The 25,698-nt window shown below is 36.2% G+C and overlaps 2 protein-coding genes across 3 annotated transcripts in view; both read left to right on the top strand.

Moving 5' to 3' along the window:
• Window positions 1–25,475, top strand: part of LOC135847586 (uncharacterized) — a 38,389-nt gene extending 12,914 nt beyond the window's left edge. The window contains exon 3 of one of the 2 annotated variants that reach the window (XM_065367187.1): window positions 22,626–25,475. In XM_065367187.1, the coding sequence (XP_065223259.1) occupies window positions 22,626–24,678 (2,053 nt within the window). In that variant the 3' untranslated portion in view covers window positions 24,679–25,475. Of the gene's footprint in view, window positions 1–12,655; window positions 19,636–22,625 lie in introns of those variants that run through there. The other variant, XM_065367195.1, reaches the window with a different exon arrangement.
• LOC135847597 (CD109 antigen-like) overlaps window positions 1–25,698 on the top strand; it is a 115,857-nt gene that overhangs the window by 27,185 nt on the left and 62,974 nt on the right. The gene's annotated exons all lie outside the window — the stretch shown is intronic.

The following is a 25,698-nucleotide window of genomic DNA, read 5'->3' as shown; positions in this document are numbered from 1 at the left end:
GGGCTACAGGCACCACCACCACTTGTTTTTACAGACAGAAAGAAAATAAAAAATTAAAGAATTATTTTCTTATCTGAGGTAAAAACTTTTTGAAGGGGAGGGGGTGGGAGAAGAAATGTTTAAATTTTACAAAACCAAGGAACACCCTATCGACAGGTCAGGCAACCTAAGTAATCAAGGTGACCTTATGGAAAATTGAAAACGTCGCCGTAATTTTTCAGTTTCTTCACAATTTTCCCAATTTTTCTACATAAATACGGGCATAAGTAATTCTCTTTTTTTTCCAAGGAAATCATGGAAATGAGGGCTCGAAAAAAATTTTCTGTAAAAAAAAAGAACTCCAAGGACTAAAATTGAAAACGAGAACAAAATTATACCATCATAAAAATGGCCAGTTATGATGCCTGTTTTTTCATGCACAATTCGAGCATTTGAGGGAAAACTGTCTCAATGCTACAGACCAGACATCCTACCACATTAAAATAGATTAGAAACATATGACTTATCTCGTTCTCGCCAAGTTTTCTTTTGTTGGCGAATATAGTTGTAGGTAGACGAGGAACTTTAACAAATCTAACCTAACCTAACCTATTTTTGCAAACAAATAATACGCCTCTTGAATTTTTTTAAACATCCTAGCAGCAAGTAGCTAACCAATAATAACCGCTCTTCGTCTTGGAATAATCAAGAGTACCGATCTACATAGTACGTCAAAAGGATAATAGAACGTATAGGTATAAAAACACGTGTTTGCATAAAAAAAATTTGTCTGGGTGGGTAAGGATTGAAATAGATTTCGATGATGCCGAAACAGGGTCCTATTTTCGGACCCAAATTAATCTTCTGGTTGAAATACGGGAAATACCAGGCTTGATGGGCCCGATCATTTGATTAGTACGTTTCAATGAATTAAATCTACGTATTTTTTTTTTTTTTTTTTTTTACAATTACTCGTACATGTCCGACACGATCGAGCTACTAAAAAGAGATGTTGATCGGATGTGGATACTCGAGATGCACAAATTGTTCTATTCTATACGCGCATATTACTCGTAGATACAGGTAGGAACTGTTACGACAGTATCCAGCCTGCTTATAGCCGCGTATTCCCTATAATTAGTCGACTCTCTGCTGGTCTATACGAGTAGTTCGGCCTTACTTATACTCCAAGGTACACACGACACCACACAGATGAATCTGCGGTCGCCGACTCCCGACTCCCGGTCGAGTATATCTACTACTGCCAACACCGTACCCATTATTTACCTATCCCATACTCTCTGCTGCCAGATACACTGCAGAGAGCCGAGAAGAGAACGAGATACTCGTAGTACATAGGTATACTCTTAACCTCTGCCAGGGCTATTAATAAAACACTCGTCAAATTATACCGCCAGTGCCGGGCGATGAAGACCTCGTTTTCACGCTACAAAAATTCAAACCAGTCGTAAAAAAAATTTCCACGATAAAAAGGGCAAAAAGCGGAGCGTGGGGGAGGGGGGTGCGACGTGCCAGTCAGACTGGCACATGGCAGTGGCACAGGCACACGTATTGTACCGTAATGCACCTACTCGTCGTCGTACGTATATGCCAACGTAGACGTACAGTTGTAGGCTACCTAGATTACACAGACTGGCAGCTTTAAATACTCGTAGAATACTCGATTACTCGTAGATATAGCGATAACGCTGGATGAAGACGTAATGGAAAATGCCGATGCCGAGATGATTTTCGAGCGAAATTCAGTTTCGTGACTTGTTTTACGGGCATATAGGCAAGGCACACTCCACATGTTCCTGTACCTACTACCTACGTAGACGGAGACGTATAGGAAAACAAGAAACAAGGGCACTGGATATGGCGCTGAGGCTGATGCTGGAGCTGGAATATTCAACGCGTGGGTACTTCTACGAGTAGTTATGGCTTTGGATACGATGGTCATTGATAACAATACATGTATATGACATCTAGCAGCTGTTAGACTACTACAGGGTCTTGGAAAATATTCATTACTGCCCTCCCTCTTTCCCTCCTCCCTCTTTCATCGCCATCATTATTCCGATTCTGGAAACCGACCGACCCAGGAAATCAAAAATACTCGACTAGGAATCCTTTTGAACTCACAGCTTCCGATTTGAAGATAAGGAAAACCAAGCTCTTGCATATCACCAAACAGCTCAAGTTTTCATTTTTGGATTTTTTGACGAATTTTTGAGACAGTAAAATTGTTTTTAAAAAGGCTACTTTAATTAAAAATTATTTTCAAACCTTTTCAAATACATAAGAGGTATGTACATTGTGTACCTAAGTATGTAGATACGACGACAAAGTTTTCATTTTTTCTTAAAACTTATCATCCATAAATTACATACACTTGGGGTGATGACGATTTCTAGAGACGTATTCTACTCGTATTTGCGTTTTGTATATTTACAAATAGATCTGTCTATTCGTAAGTATCTGAACCCAAAGCCATATTTATACCCTATTCCCACTCTATATGAACCGATATGGTAACCTACATTCGATTGAATTATAATGTATCTGTGCTCTCGTAAAGCATATCCGTATTATTCGTCTGATTTGCAAATATATAGGTAGGTACTCGTAGGAAGAAGGTCTACGTTCTGGGTGGGACTTTTGTGAATTTGTATTGTATTATAATATTATGTTGATTGTATAGTGAAAGAGTTATTATCACCTTAGGATGTGGATCGTGAAAAAAGGGGGCCGTTAAATTTTGAGCAAATTCAGCAGAGACCATAATTTTGAGTTGAAAAGTAGGTACCCAGAAAATTTTTCAACTGCGGAGATGCCCATAATGGGGAGAAATGGGTTCTCAAAGAGAGGACATTTTTGAAAAAAAAAATGGTTCCTGTCGCTATCCAGCCTTTTTTGGGGAAAATGGTCCAGTCCCAATACCTTATGAGAGTATTATTTCAGATTCTGCGACAATCTAGAGTATTGCTGTCAAAATCCAAGACTACTCATTTTAGTGCTGGAAGCTCTAGAACACCTTAAAACCAATAAACCATCATAATTTCGATTGGAAGGTCCAAAAGTAAGGTACTAACCGGATTCGAGGCGTTTTTATTTATTTGCTCGATGAATTTTTCATTTTTTTTTCTCGAAAATATCCAATTATATTTCAGGAGAAAATGTTGTAAGTATCTAAATCAGTGCAAACTGATTTTGAAAATACGTGCCAAAATCTATCGAAAGGGTCACAAAGATATAGTGAACCCAAGTTTATACCCACTAAATTTCATTTTGACCGTTTTTATGACATTTTTCTGAAAAGGAACTAGAAAATCTGAAAATCCACTGGAAACCCTATAATGGCTCGAAACCATCACCAGTCATGTCAGAAGATCGAAAATAGGGTATATGCCGAATTTCAGCACTTTACCCCAATTTGATAAATTTTTTCATTTTTTTCATCTAAAATAATGAGACTTTGAAATTTCAAAAATTCACCAAAAGTCGAGAAAGGGATTTCAGCGACTATGTTTTGAGTATTTGGTGTATTTTGGGATCCCTTTTTGATCTCTTCTTGTCAAATTCAAAAAAAAATTGAGTTAGTTGGCGGCTTGTTGAACGTAGAATCTGAGAATTTATGTCTTTTCACGTTCTACCCACTTACTTAGACTACAAAAGTAAAGCAAAAGCAGGACTTTGAACAGGAATTTTTTCGCATTTTTAAATTTTTAAGGGAAGAGGGAGAAAAGGGGAGAGGTTGAGTCAAAATTTATTCCTGTCCAAATTTTTACGGGACAACATTTTTCTATCATCAAAAAAGACTGGAGAAATTTTTAAAATTCAAAATTTTGAATGAGAAAGAAAAATATACCCATCTTAAGATTGTACGAAAAAACGGAGAAGAGTAGAACTTTTGGCAGGAAATCTTTTCAAATTCAAATGTTTCAATTCAGAAAGAAGGCGACAAAAAGGGAGATAAAAATGAAAAAAAAATTAAAATTCTGAAAAAAAAGAAGAAACATAATATAAAATTTCAAAATTTGGATTTAAAAAAAAACAGTTTGTAATTTTGGAAAAACACAGATCTTTGGGTTAGAAATTTCTTCAAATGTTTTGGTGTGAGGAGGGAAGGAAGGGGAAGGGGAAGGAAGTCGAGTTTGAATTCATTGAAGTCAAAATTTATAGAGAAACATAAAATGAAAAAAAGTTTTAAAATTCTGAAATAAGAAAAAAATTGACGAAAAATTTCAAAATTTGGATTAAAAAAACAGTTTATAATTTTGGGAAAACACAGATCTTTGGGTTAGAAATTTCTGCAAATGTTTTGTTGTGAGGAGTGAAGGGGAGGGGAGGGGAAAGGAGTCGAGTTTGAATTCTTTGAAGTCAAAATTTATAGAGAAACATAAAATGAAAAAAAGTTTTAAAATTCTGAAATAAGAAAAAAATTGACGAAAAATTTCAAAATTTGGATTAAAAAAACAATTTATAATTTTGGGAAAACACAGATCTTTGGGTTAGAAATTTCTGCAAATGTTTTGTTGTGAGGAGTGAAGGGGAGGGGAGGGGAAAGGAGTCGAGTTTGAATTCATTGAAGTCAAAATTTATAGAGAAACATAAAATGAAAAAAAGTTTTAAAATTCTGAAATAAGAAAAAAATTGACGAAAAATGTCAAAGTTTGTTCAGAAAAATGTAGGTACCTAAAGAAGAAGGATGGTTTGTAATTTTGGCAAAAAAAAAAGAGATCTTCAAGTTGGGAATTTTTTCAAATGTTCAGAATAGGAGGAGTTCAGTTCAAGTGCATAGATGTCAAAATTTTTACTTTTTCGAAGAGAAGCAGAAAAATGAGGGAAAAATTTAAAATCCTGACACAAGAAGGGAATTGATAAAAAATTTCGAAATTTGATTTTAAAATGGAGAAGGAAACTTCTGAAATTTTGGCAGAAAATACAGGTTTTTTCAACAATTTTTGCAAAAAAAAAAAACTGACTTTCTTCAAATGTTTAGATGAGTAGAATGGATGGTAGGGGAGAGGGGAGGGGAGTCGAACTTAGATACGCTGAAGTCAAAATTTAGGATACTTATAATTTTTCGAAGAGAAGCAGAAAATGAAAAAAAAATGGAAAAATTTTGAAATAAGAAAAAAATTGACAAAAAATTTCAAATCTTGATTGGATAAATTGAAAGAGGCTGGACGGTGGGTAATTTTGGCAAAAAACAGATTTTCTCAAATGTTCAGAAAAAAGGGGAGTTGAGTTTTTCAAATTTATAGAAGTCAACTTTTTTCCCATTTTTGACCCAAGTTTGGTTTTTTAAAAATTCAATAAAAATCAAAATCGTTCGTGAACTCAAAAATTTGATCTACTGTTTCCAAATTCGTATTCAGAAAATCATATCAACGAATTCAAATCTAATGGACAATTAAGTATTTCAGCTGATTTTCAAATTCTGTGATTTCAGATTTTTTTTTTGATTTACCATTGAAAATCAAAGGTCACATGTGTATAGAAGTGACTTATGTAACTTTCTTCATAAGGGTTATAAAATTACTTACTTATTCTCAGATGCAAGTTCATATTCTATCATTATTGGAAGGAAATTTGTACTCACCTGAAACAAAGAAAAATTAGGGTGGATTAGTTAAAATTATTGATCAATCAACAGATATATAAAATAATAATGGTCGAAGACCACAGTAAAAATGCTGATAAAAAAGCCAGAAATGAATATTCACAAATAAAGTACCATAAAAATTGTAAAATTGAATTGTGAAAATCACTCAAAAATATCAAAAATTGATGAACCATCAAAAAACGACCCAATTTTGAGAAAATGTCTCATTTCGGTTGAATTTTACACAGACTGCTTAAATTATTGAAAAATACCAAAAATTAATAGGAAATTCTCAAAATTGAATGATGATGTGGCCAAACTGCCGAAAAGTGTCATAAAATTTGTCAAACTGACCCCCCCTCTCCACTAAAAAAAGAAATCGAAAATTACCAGAATTTGATCATGGTCTCTATCAGAATTTTTTGTTGAAAAAAATCACCACCTTTTTCACTAGGTACCTACCTTTTTATAACCAAATTTTCAGAAAGCATATCTCCACTCGTCTCCCCCCCCCCTCACACACAAATCGAGGACTCATTTCTTCCCTCCAGAGGCACCTCCAGAGCTAAAACTTTTCCAGAGTTACTTTCAACTCAAATTGAGGATCGCCCTGCTGAATTTGGTGGGGGGGGGGGTAATCCACCCTAAACACCTATTTAAACCAAAAACTGTAAAATACATATGCCTAACGAGTAGCCATACTTCATAATTATGATGTACTTCGATCGAAACAACGCGTAATATGTAGATATCTGTTTACTCTTTTTGAGGTGAATATCCTGCTAAAAATTATGGTTTTTCTTAACATTTATTTTATTATTTAATCGCTGTGTTTTTACGCTTTTTTATTTGATATTTCGATTGTATTATACTCGAATACCTACGTTTGCGTAGAATGTAGACGTAGACCTGCATTGTATAGTAACATATCTACGTTGAATCTCACGCTGTAGATGGCTTTAAAAACCCTTTAATACGAGGTAAGTACCCACTAACATTTGTACAAAATTTCACTTAGATTTACATTATAATTAATTTTAATAGTCTATAATCGTTGGAATAGGTTTGTATTTTTCTAATTTGTAATTTTGTATCGTCATCGCACGAACGTACCATGCACTAGATGTCCATTGTCCCCTCCTCCTCCTCCCTCAGTGCACTCACCTTTCTATCGACGATTGACATTAGAATGGTCGATGGTTTCTTAATGTTTGATTCTTTCAACAAATTTCGGATTTTGATTTTGATAATTTCGTATTACGAGTTGCTAAAACATTCTCGTAAGTCAAAGGTAGGCGTCCTAGCAAATTTATCAATGTACATAGGTTCATCTAGTATCTTCCAAATTACGATTATTACGTTGACCTACCGCGTGGCATGTATGTACTTGATTACATGTCTGTTTTTACCTACGTGCCGCTGTTCAATTACACAGGTAGAAAAAATTTCAATACTTTTTGTCTGTAGACTGTAGCAAAAAGTAAAGTAAGTTATTAATCGCGGCCAAATTGTAATCGAATTACCCGCCCTTCGAGTTGAATCGACCGACAATTATTGGATAATTCGAGATTCGGCAACCTATCTGGCTCGTGCTTCCAAAAGTTTCCAATTCTTCCAGGTTCCGTCTCTTTCTTCGTGCAAAGATATAAAATTATCTACACGAACTTGTAGTATGCCAATTGCCAACCAACCGCATTATAAGATTGCCTCACGAATACCAACTTAATTACAATCATTCTTTTGTATGTATAATAATATTTTATACTTGAAAAATTACAAGTACGTTTCACTCGCACCTTCATCGTCGTTGAAGAAAATAAAAAGAGAATTTACGACTTTTTCACAAAGTTCCTGACTGTGTCTCCCTATATGTATATAGTTCGTTGAAACAAACAGAGAATGATTGAACGACAGTAAGCGAGAAAAAAATGTTAATCGGTTTAATCATCGCATTTGTCATCTGGGCTCAATTTTACTTACATGTATGAGCAGTTAATCATTATTCATTCATTATAGACTGAGTTTTGGTACCGGTTTTGTTTTTATAGATGACTGTCGAATCTTTTATTTGCTCTTTGTTCTTTCATATCTGGTTTATACTAATTCGTTGTTGTCTTAGGTACTTATATATTTTTGTTTATTTTCACATTTGTTTGTTTGAATGTTGGAGTGTGTGATTGGTGTTGGTCGGGTCTCTCTCTATGTAGTAGAAACAATTGATTTTAAATCCGGTATTCGACTGCTCGTATAATGTGTACCTACCTATTGCCTAAAGAAGTGAGAGTTCGTGACTCGTGTAAGTCGAACCATATGATACAAAATACAAAAAAAATTATAAACAAACAAACGAATAAATTAAACATTGGTAACCAGAGTCTGTTTTGTCAGCTCGCAGGTGTATGGGGTGCACTGAATAAATTCGACTTATAGTTTGCTGATCGTGTTTATCAAATGGAGGGGGTGTTTATGACTATTAGGCATTGCCCTCACTCCGAATGATATGTTTACTTCAGCTTGACAGTTGCACAGTTGGACTCCAATGCCCCTCAAGTGTAATTTTTAGGCAATTTTAGCGCAAAAATCGTTTTCTGGAAGGCCCAGTAAAAGAAGAAATTTTTGAAAACTTTTGCCCTTAATTTGCCCAGGTCTGGTTTCTTTTTCAAAATTGAAATTTCTTTTAAAAATATCATTCAAATTTTAAAGTTTTAAAATGAAAAAATAAACTTCTCGAGTAAGAAATATTGTTTTTATGTCTCTCGAAATATAAATTTTCAAGACTTTTCACCCTCACTTGGACCTCTTCTCTCTTTTTTTTTTCAAAATTAGCATCCTACCAAAAAAAATTTGAAAATTTGAAAATTTTAAAGGTCACAAAATAAACTTCTTGCAAAAAAAACATCATTTTTGCGCCTCTTGAAAATATAAAATTTTCAAAAACTTTCGCCCTTGTTTTGCTCAAGCCAATTTGATTATTGTTTTTATATTAAAATATTCACATTTGGACCCCCCCCCCCTCCAAAATCCAAAACAGAAAATGAAAATTTTTATAAGTCATATGAATAAGATAATAATTGAAAAAGTTTGTATCATCAGTTTGCAAATTTTCAGTCGATCCCCTCCCTCACCCCCTCCCCTTCAAAAAGCCTCTAAATAGGCATTTCCTTAGAAATGGGGCCAAATTAGAATTTGTACCTGTCCCACATTGACTCTCGACAGTCCTGACGCAGGCAAGAAATTCACGTCCACAGTTTAAGGCGTTCGTATCAAGAGGTATCAAAAATCATAACCCAAATTTGGAGCTCAAAATTCCTCAAAATTGGTCAAAAATGCTTGAAAAACATCTTCATTGAAATATTCGAATTTCTGACGAAATTTCAACGGATTTTGATAGGTCAGTCACATGATACTTTTTAGAAATCTGAAAAATCATGTCCCAATTTGGAGCTCAAAATTCGTTAAAAATGCTCAAAGTACATTTTCGTTGGAATAGTTGAATTTCTAGCGACATTTTAACACATATTGATAAGTCACATGATACTTTTTTAGAATTTGAAAAATCATGACTCAATTTTAGAGCTCAAAATTTGTAAAAAAAAAAAAAAAAAAATGCTCAAAAGTCGAATTATACTTTTGTCGAAATAATTGACACTTTTTTTCAAAAATCCCAAAAATCGTGACCCAATTTTGGAGTTTAAAATTCGTCAAAAATGCTCAAATCTCAAAATATAATCCTCGTTGAAAGGTTTGAATTTCTGACAAAATTTCAACACATTTTGATAAATGGAATTTTTTTCAAAATCCCAAAACATCACCCAAATTTGAAGTTCAAAATTCGTCAAAATGGCTCAAAGTACATTTTCGTTGAAATATGTAGTTGAATAATTTTTGACGAAATTTTGACGCAATTTGATAGTAACATGAAACTTTTTCAGGAATCCTAAAAAAATCATCACTCAACTTTAATTCTCAAAATTCGTTAAAAACACTCAAAATATATATTATTTTCATCGAAAATTTCTGGCGAGATTTTAATACATTTTGATAGGTCACATGACACTTTTTCAAGAATCCCAAAAAATCATGTCCCGATTTCGGAGCTCAAAATTTCTTAAAAATGCTCAAAATATATTATAGCCGAAATAATTGAATTTCTGGCGAGATTTTGATAGGTCACATGACACTTTTTCAATAATCCCAAAAAATCATGCCCCGATTTTAGAGCTCAAAATTCTTCAAAAATGCTCAAATAACAAACTCGTCGAAATATTCGAATTTCTGACAAAATTTGGACACAATTTGATAGGTCACGTGATACTTTTTTAGGAATCCCAAAAAATCACCAGATCATCACCCAAACTTGGAGTTCAACATTTTTTTAAAAAGCTCAAAAGGCATTTTTATCGAAATAATTGAATTTCTAGCAAAGTTTTAACACAGTTTGATAAGTCACATGACACTTTTTCAAAAATCCCAAAAAATCATACCCCGATTTTGAAGCTCAAAATTCTTCAAAAATGCTCAAAAAAATTACAAACTCGTCGAAATATTTGAATTTCTTACGAAATGTGGACGCAATTTGATGTGGCACGTGATACTTTTTTAGGAATCTCAAAAAATCACCAGTTCATCACCCAAATATGGAGCTCAAAATTCTTCAAAAATGCTCAAAAGGCATTTTAATCGAACGGATTGAATTTCTGGCCTAATTCTAACACCTTTTTGATAGGTCACATGACACTTTTTCAAAAATTCCAAAAAATCATGCCTAGATTTTAAAGTTCAAAATTGTTCAAAAATGCTCAAAAAAATTACAAACTCGTCGAAATATTCGAATTTCTGACGAAATTTGGATACAAGTTGATAGGTCACATGACACTTTTTCATAAATTTCAAAAATCATCACCCAAATTCGGAGCTTAAAAGTCAAAATTTGTTAAAAATTCTCAAATGGCGTTTTTTAATCGAAATAATTGAATTTCTAGCGAGATTCTAACACACTTTGATATGTCACACAACACTTTTTCAAAAATCCCCAAAAATCGTGACCCGATTTCGAAGCTCAAAATTCTTCAAAAATGCTCAAAAAAATCACAAACTCTTTCGAATTTCTGACGAAATTTGGATGCAATTTGATAGGTCACATGACACTTTTTCTCAAAAATTTCAAAAATCATCACCCAAATTTGGAGCTAAAAAGTAAAAATTCGTTAAAAATGCTCAAAATGCGTTTTTTATCAAAATAATTGAATTTTTAGCGAGATTTTAACACATTGATAGGTTACATGGCACTTTTTCCAAAATCCCGAAAATCATCACCCGATTTAGGAGCTCAAAATTCGTAAAAAAAAAAATGCTCAAAGTACCTACATTTTCATTGGAATAGTTGAATTTCTGATGAAATTTTGACGCAATTTGATTAGTCACGTGACATTTTTAAAAATCCCAAAAAATCATGTCTCAATTTTGGAGCTCAAAATTGCTTAAAAATGCTCAAAACATATTATTGTCGAAATAATTGAATTTCTAGCGAAATTTTAACACATTTTGATAGGTCACATGACATTTTTTCAAAAAAAAAATAATTCCAAAAATCTTGACCTAGGTAATTTTAAAGTTCAAAATTCGTGAAAAAAAAAAAAAAAAAAAAAAGCTCAAAATACATCCACGTTGAAAGGTTTGGCTTTCTGACAAAATTTTAACACATTTTGATGGATGTCATTTTTTCCTAAACCCCAAAACATCTCCCAAATTTAGGGCTCAAAGGTCGTCAAAAAGACTCGAAGTACATTTTCTTGAGAATAGTCGAATTTTTGGCGACATTTTAACACATTTTGATAAGTCACATGATACTTTTTCAGAATCTGAAAAATCACGACCTAATTTTGGAGCTCAAAATTTGTAAAAAAAAAAAATGCTCCAATCCCAAAAAATTATGACCAAATTTTGGAGTTCAAAATTCGTCAAAAAAGCTCAAAATACGTCTTCGTTGAGAGATCTGAATTTCTGAAAAAATTCTAACACAATTTGCTGGATGAAATAATTTTTTCCAAACTCCCAAAATATCTCCCAAATTTGCAGCTCAAAGTTAGTTAAAAATGCTCAAAGTATATCTTCTTGGGAATAGTCGAATTTTTGGAAACATTTTAACACATATTTTTGATAAGTCACATGATACTTTTTCAGAATCTGAAAAATCATGACCTAATTTTGGAGCTCAAAGTTTGTAAAAAAAAAATAATACTTAATGCTCCAATCCCAAAAAATTATCACCCAAATTTGGAGCTCAAAATTTGTTAAAAATGCTAAAAATATATTTTCGTCAAAATATTCGAATTTCTAACGAAATTTCAACATTTATTTTGATGGGTCACATGATACTTTTACTCAAATCCAAAAAATCATGACCAAATTTTTAAGTTCAGAATTCGTCAAAAAAAGCTCAAAATACGTCTTCGTTGAGAGATCTGAATTTCTGAAAAAATTCCAACACATTTTGATGGATGAAATTTTTTTCCAAACTCCCAAAATATCTCCCAAATTTTGAGCTCAAAGTTCGTTAAAAATGCTCGAAGTACATTTTCGTTGGAATTGTCGAATTTTTGGCGACATTTCAACACATTTTGATAAGTCACATGATACTTTTTCAGAATCTGAAAAATCATGACCTAAATTTGGAGCTCAAAATTTGTAAATAAAAAAAAAATGCTCCAATCCCAAAAAATGATCAGTTATTACCCAAATTTGGACCACAAAATTCGTTAAAAATGCTCAAAATATATTTTCGTCGAAATAATCGAATTTCTGACGAAATTTCAAAATAGGTATTTTGATAGATCTCATGGTACTTTTTCAAAAATCCCAAAAATCATTGACCAAATCATGGGATTAGCTCAAATCTCCTTCACTAAAGTGCATGGTACGTGAGAGAGCAAGTAAGTACCTAAGTAAGTTAATAATAATTGAGTAGATAGGTACTTAGATAGTATAAGGGTATCTGGATTAATCATGGTGAAGAAAAACGTGCTCTCTACTTCGTCATCTAAACCTCGTTTTATATTTTTACAGATTAGAATTCAACGTCGTAGACTCAGCCGGCGATAACGAACGCAAAGAATGGTATTCTAAAAAAGTATCGTACAATTTGACAGATGGACGCCAGTCGTCAGCAGCAGCCATCGCCGGTTCGCATATTCCAGTCCAGGTCATTTACGATGCTCCAGTGCTCGAGTACGCAGCATCCAAGAGCGCTGCTAAAGTAAATTTACTACGACCTAGGCCGCCATCGTCGTCACCTTCTTCATCATCATCATCATCATCATCGCCCATCAGACGTAACTCTAAACAGCGAAATTTTCCTGACGACGATGAAAACGTTATCGAAGACGAGTCGCCAAAGCACGATGACAAAATCAAGAAGGATTCGATTGAAGGCCCCACAACAACATCAACAACAACAACAACGTCATCAGTCAAGTCTAACGCAGCAGTGGATTTTCTTTCGATGATTTTGAACGAGCAGCGTCAACGTATGCAACAAACCAACTCCAAGTTTCCAATCGTTTTAAATCTTCTGCCAACTACCAAAGTGTCCAACGAAGACGGCGACCAACGTCCTGATACGAGTAATACTTCCATCATCGCCTCCATAGCTCCAGCATCAACAACAGATCAAAAAAACAGCACCGCTTTGACCAGTAATAAAATCCCCGAAGAATACATTAATCCAATTCTAGAGAAATTGAAATCGTTAACCAATCAAAACGCAGGCTCTTCTGGATCCGAATCTGCAGCTGCAGCTTACGCAAACGTTCTAAGATCCGCGTATCTGAGAGATTCTGCATCTTACGGGTCATTTGCACCATTTCCATGGCCAATGGCACCTCCCCCACCCTCCTCTCCATTCCACCAACACCCCTACTACGAGTATTACCTGCCAGCTGACGCATTTCAAAGACAACAATGGGGATCTCCTTTCGGTCAGTACTTCCCGATCATCATTCGCGATCCATTCCAGTCAGTTTTGAATTATTTTTCCGATCTGGTCGAGTATGGACCGGCAGCCGACGTCTGCCAACAACGTAAACGAGCTATTCTGCAAATGGATCCGATGACGTTGAGTGGTCATCGAAGTGCTCGGTCTCTGAATCGTCGCTCTAAAAGGAACACTCAGCACAAGAAGGAAAATCGAGGCAAATACCATTACGCCGATGCCAAACGAAAAGATCTATCCACCAATGTAGATGTGAACGAGGAAACTAAAGCTAAAGCGTCGCCAATGCCTCAGCCCAAACAGAGTCATCAGAGCCATCTTGGTATTGGTGGCAGCGAATACCCAAACAACGTTCGAGGCACCGATGTAGGACCCCAAATATCAAAACTGATCGTCAGAAGGGGAGGTGTAGCCATAGCTGGAGCAGGAGGAATCGCGACTGCTGGCTCTGGAGGTACAGCCATCGTAGGTCCTGGAGGCACCGCATTCACCACTCCTGCCTCATCCGGCGGCGTAGCAATGGTCGGTCCTGGAGGAAAAGTAGTCAAAGTGCCCGACCTGACGAACGTGCTCTACGGTCGTACCAATACCGGAGGCAATATAGCAGCCACAGGGGCTGGACACGCTACCTTTACCACCAAAGACGGTCAAGTGTTCACCACATCCGATAATACAGGCGGCGTAGCTCTGGTCAATCCGGGTGGAGGTTTACTGGGCGTTTCGGACGAACAAAATTTGCAATTGTTGTTCCAGCAGCAACAGCAACAACAGCAGCAGCAGCTGCAACTGCAACAAGAAGACCAGCAGCAAGAGGCGAAAGCCAAACAAACCAACGAAGTACAGTTACCGGCCGGAGCAAGATTGTTGACCACAGGCCCGATTATTTATTATAATCCGGTTTACCCGGCGGCAGCAGCGGCCACCTCTGAGGTGCGCCGTCGCTAAGTCGATAAACTGTTCACCCTATACACGAGATACCGCATACACGACCAACTAGTTGTCGTGTCCGTGTGGCGACAATTTTATTTTTCTCATATCGCCAGTGTCAAGTTCCTTACTCGGATTAGGGCGTCGTGATGTCGTCGCCACAGATCTGTCTCTGCTCATATATGTGAGCTTAAGTGCCTTCTACTTAATACGAGTACATATACGATGTACCATAATCGTACTTAAAAATACCTACGTATGTTATTATTTCGTGTATTTCGTACATATAATAGGTACCTATACTTACTGATTCGTTACGTAGACAAAGTAGAAAGATTTTCTTGTATGTACCAAATTGTGGATGCGTAAATGTGTGAATTCAATCATGATTATCCGACGACGTGACGACGTCGGGTTACCTCAGAGAGATGATCACTAACCCCCCTCCCTCCTCGTTCTTGCCTAGTTACGCTAATCGAGAATGACAGCCGCTGTGATATACTTTTCTACTCGTTCGAAGCAATTCGTCAGTAGGTCTAGGTACTTGAGATTGATTTGGTATTGGTACGCGTAGACAGATAGACTTTTAGCTGGGAACCTGGTGAAGTGCTCCTCAGGGGTCAGGGATTTGGATGGAAAGTGGTCTCAGTGATAGCCTTTGGCCCAAGCACCACACCACTAAAACTTTAACCGCCAGATTTGAGTTTAGGTACCTCCCACAGTAAAATTTCGAGGTTTATAATTTTCAAAAATCGCTACCCCGACGCTAAGGTTTTTTCCACGGTGCTGTCGTGGGAAACTTTTGACTCACGCGCTTGACCAAGGAGCATGGTTCATTTTCCCTTTTGACTAAATTTTTTGCATTAAGTATCTATTATATTTTTCGAAGATTATTCGAGTTCTTTATTTTGGATGAAAATTAGAATAATCCTTCAAATACCTGTGACTGCGTACTCGCAATACAATATATAAAAAAATTCAGTTAGTCGGGGGGCCCTCATAAGGATCAATTGCACCCCTCTGCCGATCCTCCGTGACAACTTTTTTCTTAAAAGGGGAGTACTAAGGAACATTTCTAGCCCTTGTCTTCAGAAAAAAAGTGGCCCTACTTACAAGATGGCGGCCATTTTGATTGACAGGTCAGCCGAAATCGCAGATTTTGCGTTCTAACATAGGACTAGCATGAAATTTTTTAAAACGAACAAAAGTAGATCGAAAGAGCAGGCAAAAATTCATCACTTGTCAAAATTTCAAATGCTAAAGTGCCTTTTTTTCGATTTTTGGTGAATTTTAAAATATCAAATTTTGGCCAAAATGTGAGAAAAAATCAAAATTTTACCAAATTGTGGTGGAAAGCTGAACTTTGGGATATACCCTATTTTCAACCTGCCAAATCGATTGAAAGAGTTTCAACCCGTTTTGAGCAGGTCTGGAGCCTCCAGCAGATTTTTGAAACTCGAAAGTCCCACAAAATTTCATCAAAAATGGAGTTGGAAAGCCAAAATTAATTCTGCAAATTAATTTCAATACGCTATGAAGTTGACTGCAGGTAAATTTCAAGTAATTTTGGAGCCTCCAGCGATTTTTTGAAAATTACTGGAACCTCCAGTAAATTTTTGAAATTTGAAATTTCCCCAAAATTTAATCAAATGGAGTTGGAAAGCCGAAATTAATTCTGCAAACTAATTTCAATACGTGAGTTGACTGCAGGTGAATTTCAAGTCATTTTGGAGCCTCCAGCGATTTTTTGAAAATTACTGGAGCCTCCAGTAAATTTTTGAAACTTAAAATTTCCCCAAAATTTCATCAAATAGAGATGGAAAGCTGAAATTAATTATGCACAGCAATTTATTCACCCTCTGATGACGATTCAGGTGAGTTCAAATGATTTTGAAGCCTCTAGTGACTTTTTGAAAGGTTTAATGGAGTTTTTAGGAGAATTGAAATTTCCAAAAAATAGCTAACCATTTGAAACTACCGTGCAGTTGACTTCATATTGTATTGAAATTATTTTCAGAGTGAATTTCGGCTTACTAACCCCATTTGATAAAATTTTGAGAAAATTTCAATTTTGAAAAATCTGCTGGAGGCTCCAGCAATTTTCAAAAAGCCGCTGGAGGCTCCAAAATGACTTGAACCCACCTGACGTTGTCTTCAGATGGTGTTAAAATTGGAGTGCATAGTTAATTTCATCTTTCCATCCCCATTTGAAAAAATTTTGAGGAAATTTCAAGTTTCAAAAATCTACTGGAGGCTCCAGTAATTATCAAAAAACCGCTGGAGGCTCCAAAATGGACTTCATAGCGTATTGGAATTAGTTTACAGAACTAATTTCTGCTTTCCAACTCCATTTGATGAAATTTTGTGGGAATTTCGAGTTTCAAAAATCTGCTGGAGGCTCCAGAAGTGCTCAAAACGGTTTGAAACAGTTTCCAAGTGATTTGGCAGGTCGAAAATAGAGTATATCCCAAATACGACTAAGTTGAATGGGAAAATGAACAAGTCCCTTGTGCAAGTGTGTGGGTCAGAATTTCCCCACGACAGTACCGTGGGAAAAACCTGAGCGTCGGGGTGGCGATTTTTGACGATGATAAAATTTAAAATTTTACTGTCAATGAGATAACTTTTCATCCAAATCCACGGGAAACACTTCATGAGGTTCCCAACACGATGGAAACCCCTACATTCGAGTTGGATGAGCGAAGAATGCCATTTTGATAGGTTTTTCGTAAGAAGCACCTCTTGAAGGTCCTTCAAAAAGACCTCGCGATTATCTACTCTGTTCACAAATCGTCTAGTGTGTAGTGTGAGGGACAAAACTAAAGGTTTCCTTGGGTAGAGGGGGGGGGGGAACCAAAGACTTGCCGACTGATATGAGAAAAAAAATATGTACCAATTTTTCCGAATAAAACAATAGATGAGAAAACAATTCTGCAAACTGACATAATTGTAGATAGGATCATGACTTAAAAACAATTTCAGTTTTACCTGTTCAATTTTTAGATGCCTCAAACATGGAATTTTTCATTTTGTAAAAGAGAAACAAAATTCAAAAATTTGTAAGTATTTGGATAGCTGAAAAAACACAATGTTTTCTATGTGAAGAGTGTTTGATTTTTTCGGTTTCAAAATTTTAGAATTCGAATAGTGCTTGATTTTTTAGAAATTCCAAGTTTGAAAAAGACAAGACAAGTAAGGGTAAAAGCTTTCGAAAATGTGAATTTCGAACTCGAGATTTAAAAAAAAAACGATTTTAAATTCAAAGAGTAAATTTTTGTGTATTTTTTTTTTTTACAAAGAAGTCAATTTTTCACATTTGGCATTTTTGAACCCCTCCCCCCAGCACCATCTCTGTGCGTAATCCAAGGTGTTAAGAACGGAATAGAGACCTAATTATTAAAGAATCTATTTTAACTCGAAAAAGTACAAGAACCGAATCCAAAAATTGACTCAGACCGTCTAGAGAATCGAATCAAAAAATCCAAAAATTGCGAACTGATAATACCTAGAACCGAATCAGAACCCGCAAAAATTGAGAACTGATTTTTGAAACGGACTGTTTTCAAAAACAAAATGAAACCTGAAAAAAATTTGAACCAAACCCAAGAACAAAATAGAGAACCGAAAACAGTTTTGAAAGAGTCCCAAAGAAGAAAAACAAGAAACAGAAAAATATTTGAACCAAACTTAAGAACGAAATCAAAAACCAAAAATATGCAAATTATGATAAGAAAATTCAGGTCTTTTTGGAATTTTTTCGGTCTAAAAAAAAAAACAAAAAACTGACGTAGTAAGTACCAAATTTGGCAAAAATCCGTTTTTTGACAATTTCGACAAAACCTGTTTTTTTTCTTTTCTCCAATTTTTACAAAAACGCTAGTATGATTTTTTGAAAATTTGGACAAAAAATCCAGATTTATTGATACATATTGTGTTGATAAAACCTGATTTTTGTTTGCAACAATAACTTTCAAGCAATTTTAATGAAAAAGTTTTTTTTGAGACAATTTCTGACAAAAAAAAAGAGTTTTTCTGATACTTTGTACAAAATACTGAAATTTCCTTCTTTTTTTTTGCTGATTTTCAGCGATTTTATGCTTTTTTTGAGCGTTCTTACATCAACAGATATAGAGTACTGTATGCTTGATGTACGGATTTCGCAGCCTTTCGAAGCCACTTGAGGCCAATGTTTTCATACGCTGAGGTATTTGCGTATATTTTTTTTACTAGATTACCTATTTGGCGAAATTTTTGCGATTCCGATGAAAATAACCTCGGTCAGGCTGCGTAGAACGCGACGAAGAAGGACGAACTACCTTCCAAATGACGAATAACAAAAGAATATCGAATATTTCACGTACCTGTGTAATGTACTTAACTTACCAACGAGATGAGCAATGACAATACCTATTACCTATGTACGTACGTTTAACTGCCGCAAAAATTTCAAACTTGAAACTACTCGTACATCTAACTATTCTACTCATACCATATTGTAATGTAGGTAGAGGTACGCGATACGTGATTGTAATCGAATCAGGTATACCGGTCCGCTGACTATTTGATGCATTAATTTTTGCGTCAATTAAGACATGGGCAACTAGTAGTAGGTCTACAAGTCTGCACAATAACACTAGGACTAGGTGCATCGTGTACTCGAATATACGAGTAGGTAGCTATAGGTACATCTTTGTCCGATTCAATCTGTTAAAAATTGTCATTTGTCAACGGTGGCAAGGCACGAAGATGGCGTAACTAATACTCGTACTCGTTCTGGTACCTCCTGTATCTATGTACTACCTAATATCTACCTATTTATTTACAGTTGTTGTAGTTTATACGATTATAATTGTATGTGATTGTGATTGCGTAGGTGTATCATGTTCGTAAATATTTACTTTGACAAATGTATGTATGTAGACCTACAATGTACACGCGTACAGATAGTCAAATAGGTGAATAAAAATCTCAAGTACCTACCTGCCTATCAATTTGTGTTGTAGTACCTTCGTGTGCAATTTATTAGCACCTACTCATAGGTAATAGGCATAGATTGTTTGGTGTATCGCTATGTACCTAATTAGTTATTACCTAAACGTGTGTATTAAAATAAAACAATTGTACCGTATTGTGTATTTTATTTGATTCGAATTCGAGTGATTAAAAAATAGGTATGTATCTACTTTCAGAATGACTATATTATTAGCCTATGCTTCAGTTTTATTCTACATAACTAAGGAGGGAGCTTCTCGGTGACTCGATAACCAATTTCGATCCTTTCTTTTTTTCCCGCCGTAGTTCCAAAAAAAATGTCAGCTGCTCGACCGGAAAATACTAGTTGGTTCACGATTTTAAAATTTCCAAAATATTCGTAAATTTACATGATGAAATTATGAAAACATTGAATGATCAATTCCAGCGGCGGATCTAAGGAGAAAGGGTCCGTTTCGAGAATGACCGTTTTTATCCCCCCCCCTTCAGTGCTTTAATATCAAAAATTGAGTCATCACTCAAAATAACCATTTCGTCGAATAAATTTTTCTCGAACGTTATTTCCCTGACTTTCACACCAAATTCTCGAATGCAGTTTGCTGAATTAATCTTTCCTAAACACTTAATTTTGAAAATGTAAGAATTTACACCAATTTCAGTAACAAAACTTTTGATGAAAACGTAATTAGGATTTTTTTGCAATTTTAGTAAAAAAAAAAAAAAAAAAGGAAAACTTTTTGGTGAATTATAACGAGAAAATTATTTGGCTATTCAGTTACGATTTTTTGCCATTTTGGTAAAAAAAAAGTAAGATTTCTTCGGCCATTTTGATAAGAAACTGATTTTTTGGAAGTTGACAAAGAGAGGAGATTTTTTGCGATAACAAGGCAAGGTTATGTTCTTTCAGGTAATTTTGACCCATAAAAATAGGGTTTCCGGCGATTTTGGCAACATACTTAGGTAGTCTACCTTTTTGACAATAATTTTGATAAAACAATCGGGCTTTTTTGGAAATTTTGAGAAAGAATGGGAGTAAAGGTCTCTTCACCAAGAAAAGGTTTAAGGATATTCTGCAACTTCGACAAAAAAAATTTTCTATAAATTTTATTTTTATCAAGCAAGCATTTTTCTCAATTTTGAAAAAGAATACATAATGGTTTTACACTTTTTACGAAAAAAGTGATTAAGTATTTTAGGCAATTTTTGGCAAAAAAAAATATTTAGATTGGTTTAGTAATTTTGATAACACATTTATTTTGTTTTTTGTTTTTTTTTTTGTTTGCAAGTTTGACCCAGAAAGCAGGTTTTTGGGCAACAAAAATGCAGAACTCGAAGAATTTTTAATCAAAAAAAGACTTTTATCATCAATTTTTATTTTTTTCCAAAAAAAAAACCAACAAGATTTTTGACGATTTCAATTTTAGAAAAAGCAGAGTTTCTTGGGAATTTAAACCAAAAATGGCTTCTCACTTGCCATTTTACTCAAAAAACAGATTTTCTGGGGATAAAAAACAAAACTTACTGTAAATTTTGGTCAAAAAGAAAGTAGACTGATTTTCTTTGGCACTTTTTACACCTAATAAAACCGATTTTTTTGTGAACAAAAAGCGATATTATGGAAATTTCGATCAGAAAGGGGGGAGTCAACAATTTTGGTAAAAAAAACACACACACAAAAGATATTTTGAAAATTTGATAAAAAGTACCGGTCATTTTAGAGGCTTATTCCGACAGCAGACAGATTGTTCTTGGTAATTTTGATGAAGCAGGATTTTTTTGAAATTTTGGCAAGAAACTGAACTTACCTATTCTTAGTTACTTTAGGACATTTCACATCAGTGGGATTCGGGAAGCTATGGGGCAATTTTCATTGATTTTAATACATTTTTAACAGTTTTTACATCATTTTAATTTTCAGCACGTTTTCAATTTTAGCAGTTTTTGGGCATTTTTAGTGATTTTAATGCTCTTCTTGAGCGTTTTTCGATTATTTCAATACGTTCTTTGAAATTTAAGGATTTTAGGGCCAAAAAATAGGAAAATCACTGTTTTTTTTTCTCGCGAAATTTCAACTTACATTATTGATACGTCAAGCATTAATTTTTCGTTTTTTTTTTTCATGTAGATGAAATTTTGAGTCCCAATTTTTTTGGAAATGGTAAAAAGAAAAAAATCAATTTTTTTCAATTTTTTTAAAATTTTGGGCCCGAAATTTTGAACGTTTTCAACATAGAAAATCAATGGTATTTTCGTTTTTTTTTCTTTTGAAAAATGTTAATCCACAATAATAAGTAGGATTTCGTGATAATTTTCATTTTTTTTTTCAATTTTCATGAAATTTTTTTTTCAATTTTCATGAAATTTTAGATTCAAATTTCTTTGAAAGTGGTCAAAACAGAAAATCACATGCATTTTCGTTTTTCTCGCGAAATTTTGACTTATTTTGATAGGTCACAAGGCGGCTTTTCCCAGACTTACAGGGGGACACTTTTTCTGTTGAAAATTCCTCGGATGCGAAACTTCAAAAACTCACAGCGGCCTATTGTGTCAGCGATTTTCACGAATTTTGTCTTTATCGAAGCAGGATGGAGAATGGAAGTGTGAAGCAGTTTATTTTTTACCTCCACGAAATATTAAGTTGGAGGGATGGAGGGAGGGGGGGTGTTTTTGAACGAAAAATGAAGGAAATTCGCCAAATATCGCATTCAAAAGGACGTAGCCCACAATTTTGTCTGCATCCCACTGTCAGAAAGAAAACACATATTATCGAGACTCGTAAGAGTGTCCATGGTCCCCTATCGACCTATTGAAAATATTCCCCCTCCCCCACCAACCTTCAGAAAATGAGGGTTTCAAGGCTCTAGCCCCCTGACACTCTAAAATATATATTTTCTCACATGACCAACTGACCCTTACATGATGCCATCTCTCCCCCTCCCCTCCCCACCACGAAACTGTCCATTGTTTTCAGCTTCTAGAGCACGTTTCCTATAGTTCGGACTGTCGACTATTCTTGCCCAATTTTGTAGGCTACCTATCTTTACCTAATCGTTGTACGTCTACGTAGAGAAAAACTGAATAAGCCAACGTGATCCTAATACGGGTATATATCTTCGTTGTGCGTAGGTTAGGTGATGAGACTCGGAATCGGAATCGAAATTCGGACGTGTGGCCCTGGCGCTCGTTCTCGAAACGTACCAGTGGAAACGAGCCTTTCACGCGACCATCTCCGGCACCGGCGGCCCAAGCTAGCGAGGCGAACGCCGATTCTGCGATAGAAACGCGAAAACTATCTTCGGTGGTCACAGGAGCCGAAACAGACGTCGAATGCAAAAGCCAAAGTAAACCGTTGTACTTCAAGAGTATCTTGAACCGTTTGAGATGGTCAGATTCGCCACCTTCATCATCTTCGTCTTCACCATCGCCAAACCATCTAGCGTTAAAATCGTCGCAGTCGCAATCTCCAACCTTTATCGTATCCGAAGAGTCGGCCCAGCCGCCTCAACCATCTTCACGTCTGGAGTGTCGCAGTCAGAGTAACGCTTTGAATGTGAAAAACACCAATTCCAGGCCAGTGTTCGAGTATTTGCGCAACGATAAACAGTACGAGCCGGAGACGGGGGCTTTCTCTGCACCGAGGCCTTTGTGGTTTCATCATCCGGGCCCTGATCCGGAGACGGGGCCTGCCTCTGGACCGGGACCTTTGTCGCACTTGAACTTACCACAGTCGTTAGCTTCGCATCAGCGGGGCACTGATTCGGAGATGGAGCCTGGCTATGAACCGGGGCCTATGTGGAGGGTACGCTTATTACAAGAATCGTTAGCTTCGCATCAGCCAGGCCGTGATGCGGAGACGGTGCCTACCTCTGGACCGGGACCTTTGCCGCACTTGAACTTACCACAATCGTTAGCTTCGCGTCAGCCGAGCCCTGATTCGGAGACGGAGCGTGCGGGGCTTTTGTCGTACTTAGGTATATTAGAATCGTTAGTTTCGCTTAAGCCGAGCCCTGATCCGGAGATTGGGTCTGCCTCTAGACCGGGGCCTTTGTCGCACTTGAACTTACCACAATCGTCAGCTTCGCATCAGCTGGACCCTGATCCGCGTGCGGGGTTTATAGGTATGTTAGAATCGATAGCTTCGCAACAGCCGAACCTTGATCCGATGATGAAGCCTGTGGCGCTTTTGTCGAATTTCTATATACTAGAATCGTTAGCTTCGCAAATGCCAGGCCCCGATCAGGAGACGAAGGCTGCGGGGCTTTTGTCGTATTTCCAAAAACTACAACCGTTAGCTTCGCAACAACTGGCTCGTAATCCGGAGACGAAGTCTGCGGGGATTTTGTCGAATTTAACAATATTAGAATCGTTAGCTTCGATAATGCCGGGCCTCGATCCGAAAATGAAGCCTACGAAGTTTTTGTCGTATTTCAAAATACTAGAATTGTTAGCTTCGAATCAACCGGGACGTGATCCGGAGACAAAGGCTTACGAGCTTCAGTCGAATCTCGAAAAACTACAAACGTTAACTTTGCCACAGCTGTTGGGCGCTATTCGGCATCCGCTCGTTCAAAGGCCAACTGAGACTGATGAGGATGACTCGAGTGAGGCTGATGAGGATGACTCGAAAGAGACTGATGAGGATGACTCCTCGATCCGTAAATTTCCTCCTTCGGTGCCGACCTCAGTTCTGCCAAACAGTTTCGCGTACTACCCGTATGCGTCATCTTTGGATAACGATTACTATCAAGCGGTTGCTGCGGCCGCCGCAGCTGCTGCTGCTACCTCATCGACTCGAAAACCATCAACTACTTCAGAAAAAGTCGACTTTATACCCAACAAGGCTGAAAAAACCGATATAAATGCCAGTACGAATGCTGCCGAAGATCAAAGTTCCATCGTAGCTGGTGACCTGACGGTGAAAGTGAAAAATACTCAAAATAATGAGACTCGACAACAATGGCAGCAGCCTTTGACCAAGATCATTCTGAGACCGAAAGCGAGCGCCACAGCTGGCAAACAAGGTATCGCTATTTCATCTCCTATATCGGCCGCATATGTCAAACGAGGCGATTACGTCGAGATCGAATATTTACCCGAATCCGCAGCGAACGTCGGCGAAGGTGGAGTAGCCATATCGAGACCCGAATTAGTCATACATTTCATCGATAGAAGGAAATAGGATGAGATATCGTCATGATCAGCTGATGATCATAATGACCTATCCAGTGTCTTGTGTTGTACCTATATAGACGTGCATTTAACTACTCGTATTTTAAAATCTTTCATTTTTATATATTTTCGCTATAGTCCTATGAAGAGAAATACGCTTTGCCCTAGCGATAGATACCTATTATTCGTATTTTTTTTTTTGTACCTATATACGACTTGCTCTCTTTTGATTTTTCAATTTTTTTTTTGTTCGAGACGAAATTTTCTCTCATTCTCTTCGTCGACAGCATGTTGCTCGATCAATCTGCTTTGATGTGACCCATTCGAACGAGGATCTGTTTCTTTTAGTATTGTATGTGCCAAATCAGGCTATGCCCCTAATACGAATTGAAAACACCTCAAATTTGAATCAGCAAATATCAAAAAAATATGGTTTTTTCCCATCCCATGAATGATCGAATTCGGTCACTAATATTTTTTTTTGGGGATTTTTTTTGATGGGGGAGGGGGAGGGTAATTTGGAGTGAAGCTCCTGTGTTCAGATTTATGTAGCTGAACACTTCAGTGTGAAATAATTCGCGTGTTGCTTCTAATAAAGGTGGTCACTCGGTTATCGAGATCGACGGATTGTGTAAGAATAAGTAGAAAATTAGCAAAAGATGATACGACGAGCGTCCGCTTATGTGTATATGAGCACCTATTTTATACCTCTAACCTAGCTTAGAGATAGTACATAAATAGTCAATAAATTCTATCTATTTCATTGTAGTGTCGTACGCCAATAAAATATTTGCATATTTACTTAAATAGCTTGTTCGTGTAGATTTTTTTCATTATTTCCATAGGTAGACTGAAATGTGCCCGAATAGGCATCGTAATTGAATTTTAAGGACTTCGAGGACCATTTTTCACCAAAAAATGGACCTTAAAATAACCTATGTTTGCGCTTTTATGCATCGATTGAGCTTTTAGACTTTCATTTTGAGTTGAAAGTTACTCTGAAAACAGTTAGTTCCGGAGGTCAGCTCTA

This window comes from Planococcus citri, chromosome 1 (genome assembly GCF_950023065.1).
Source record: "Planococcus citri chromosome 1, ihPlaCitr1.1, whole genome shotgun sequence".
Classification (NCBI taxonomy): domain Eukaryota; kingdom Metazoa; phylum Arthropoda; class Insecta; order Hemiptera; family Pseudococcidae; genus Planococcus; species Planococcus citri.
Note: the sequence above shows the minus strand (reverse complement) of the source record. Positions and strands in the feature narration are given on the sequence as shown.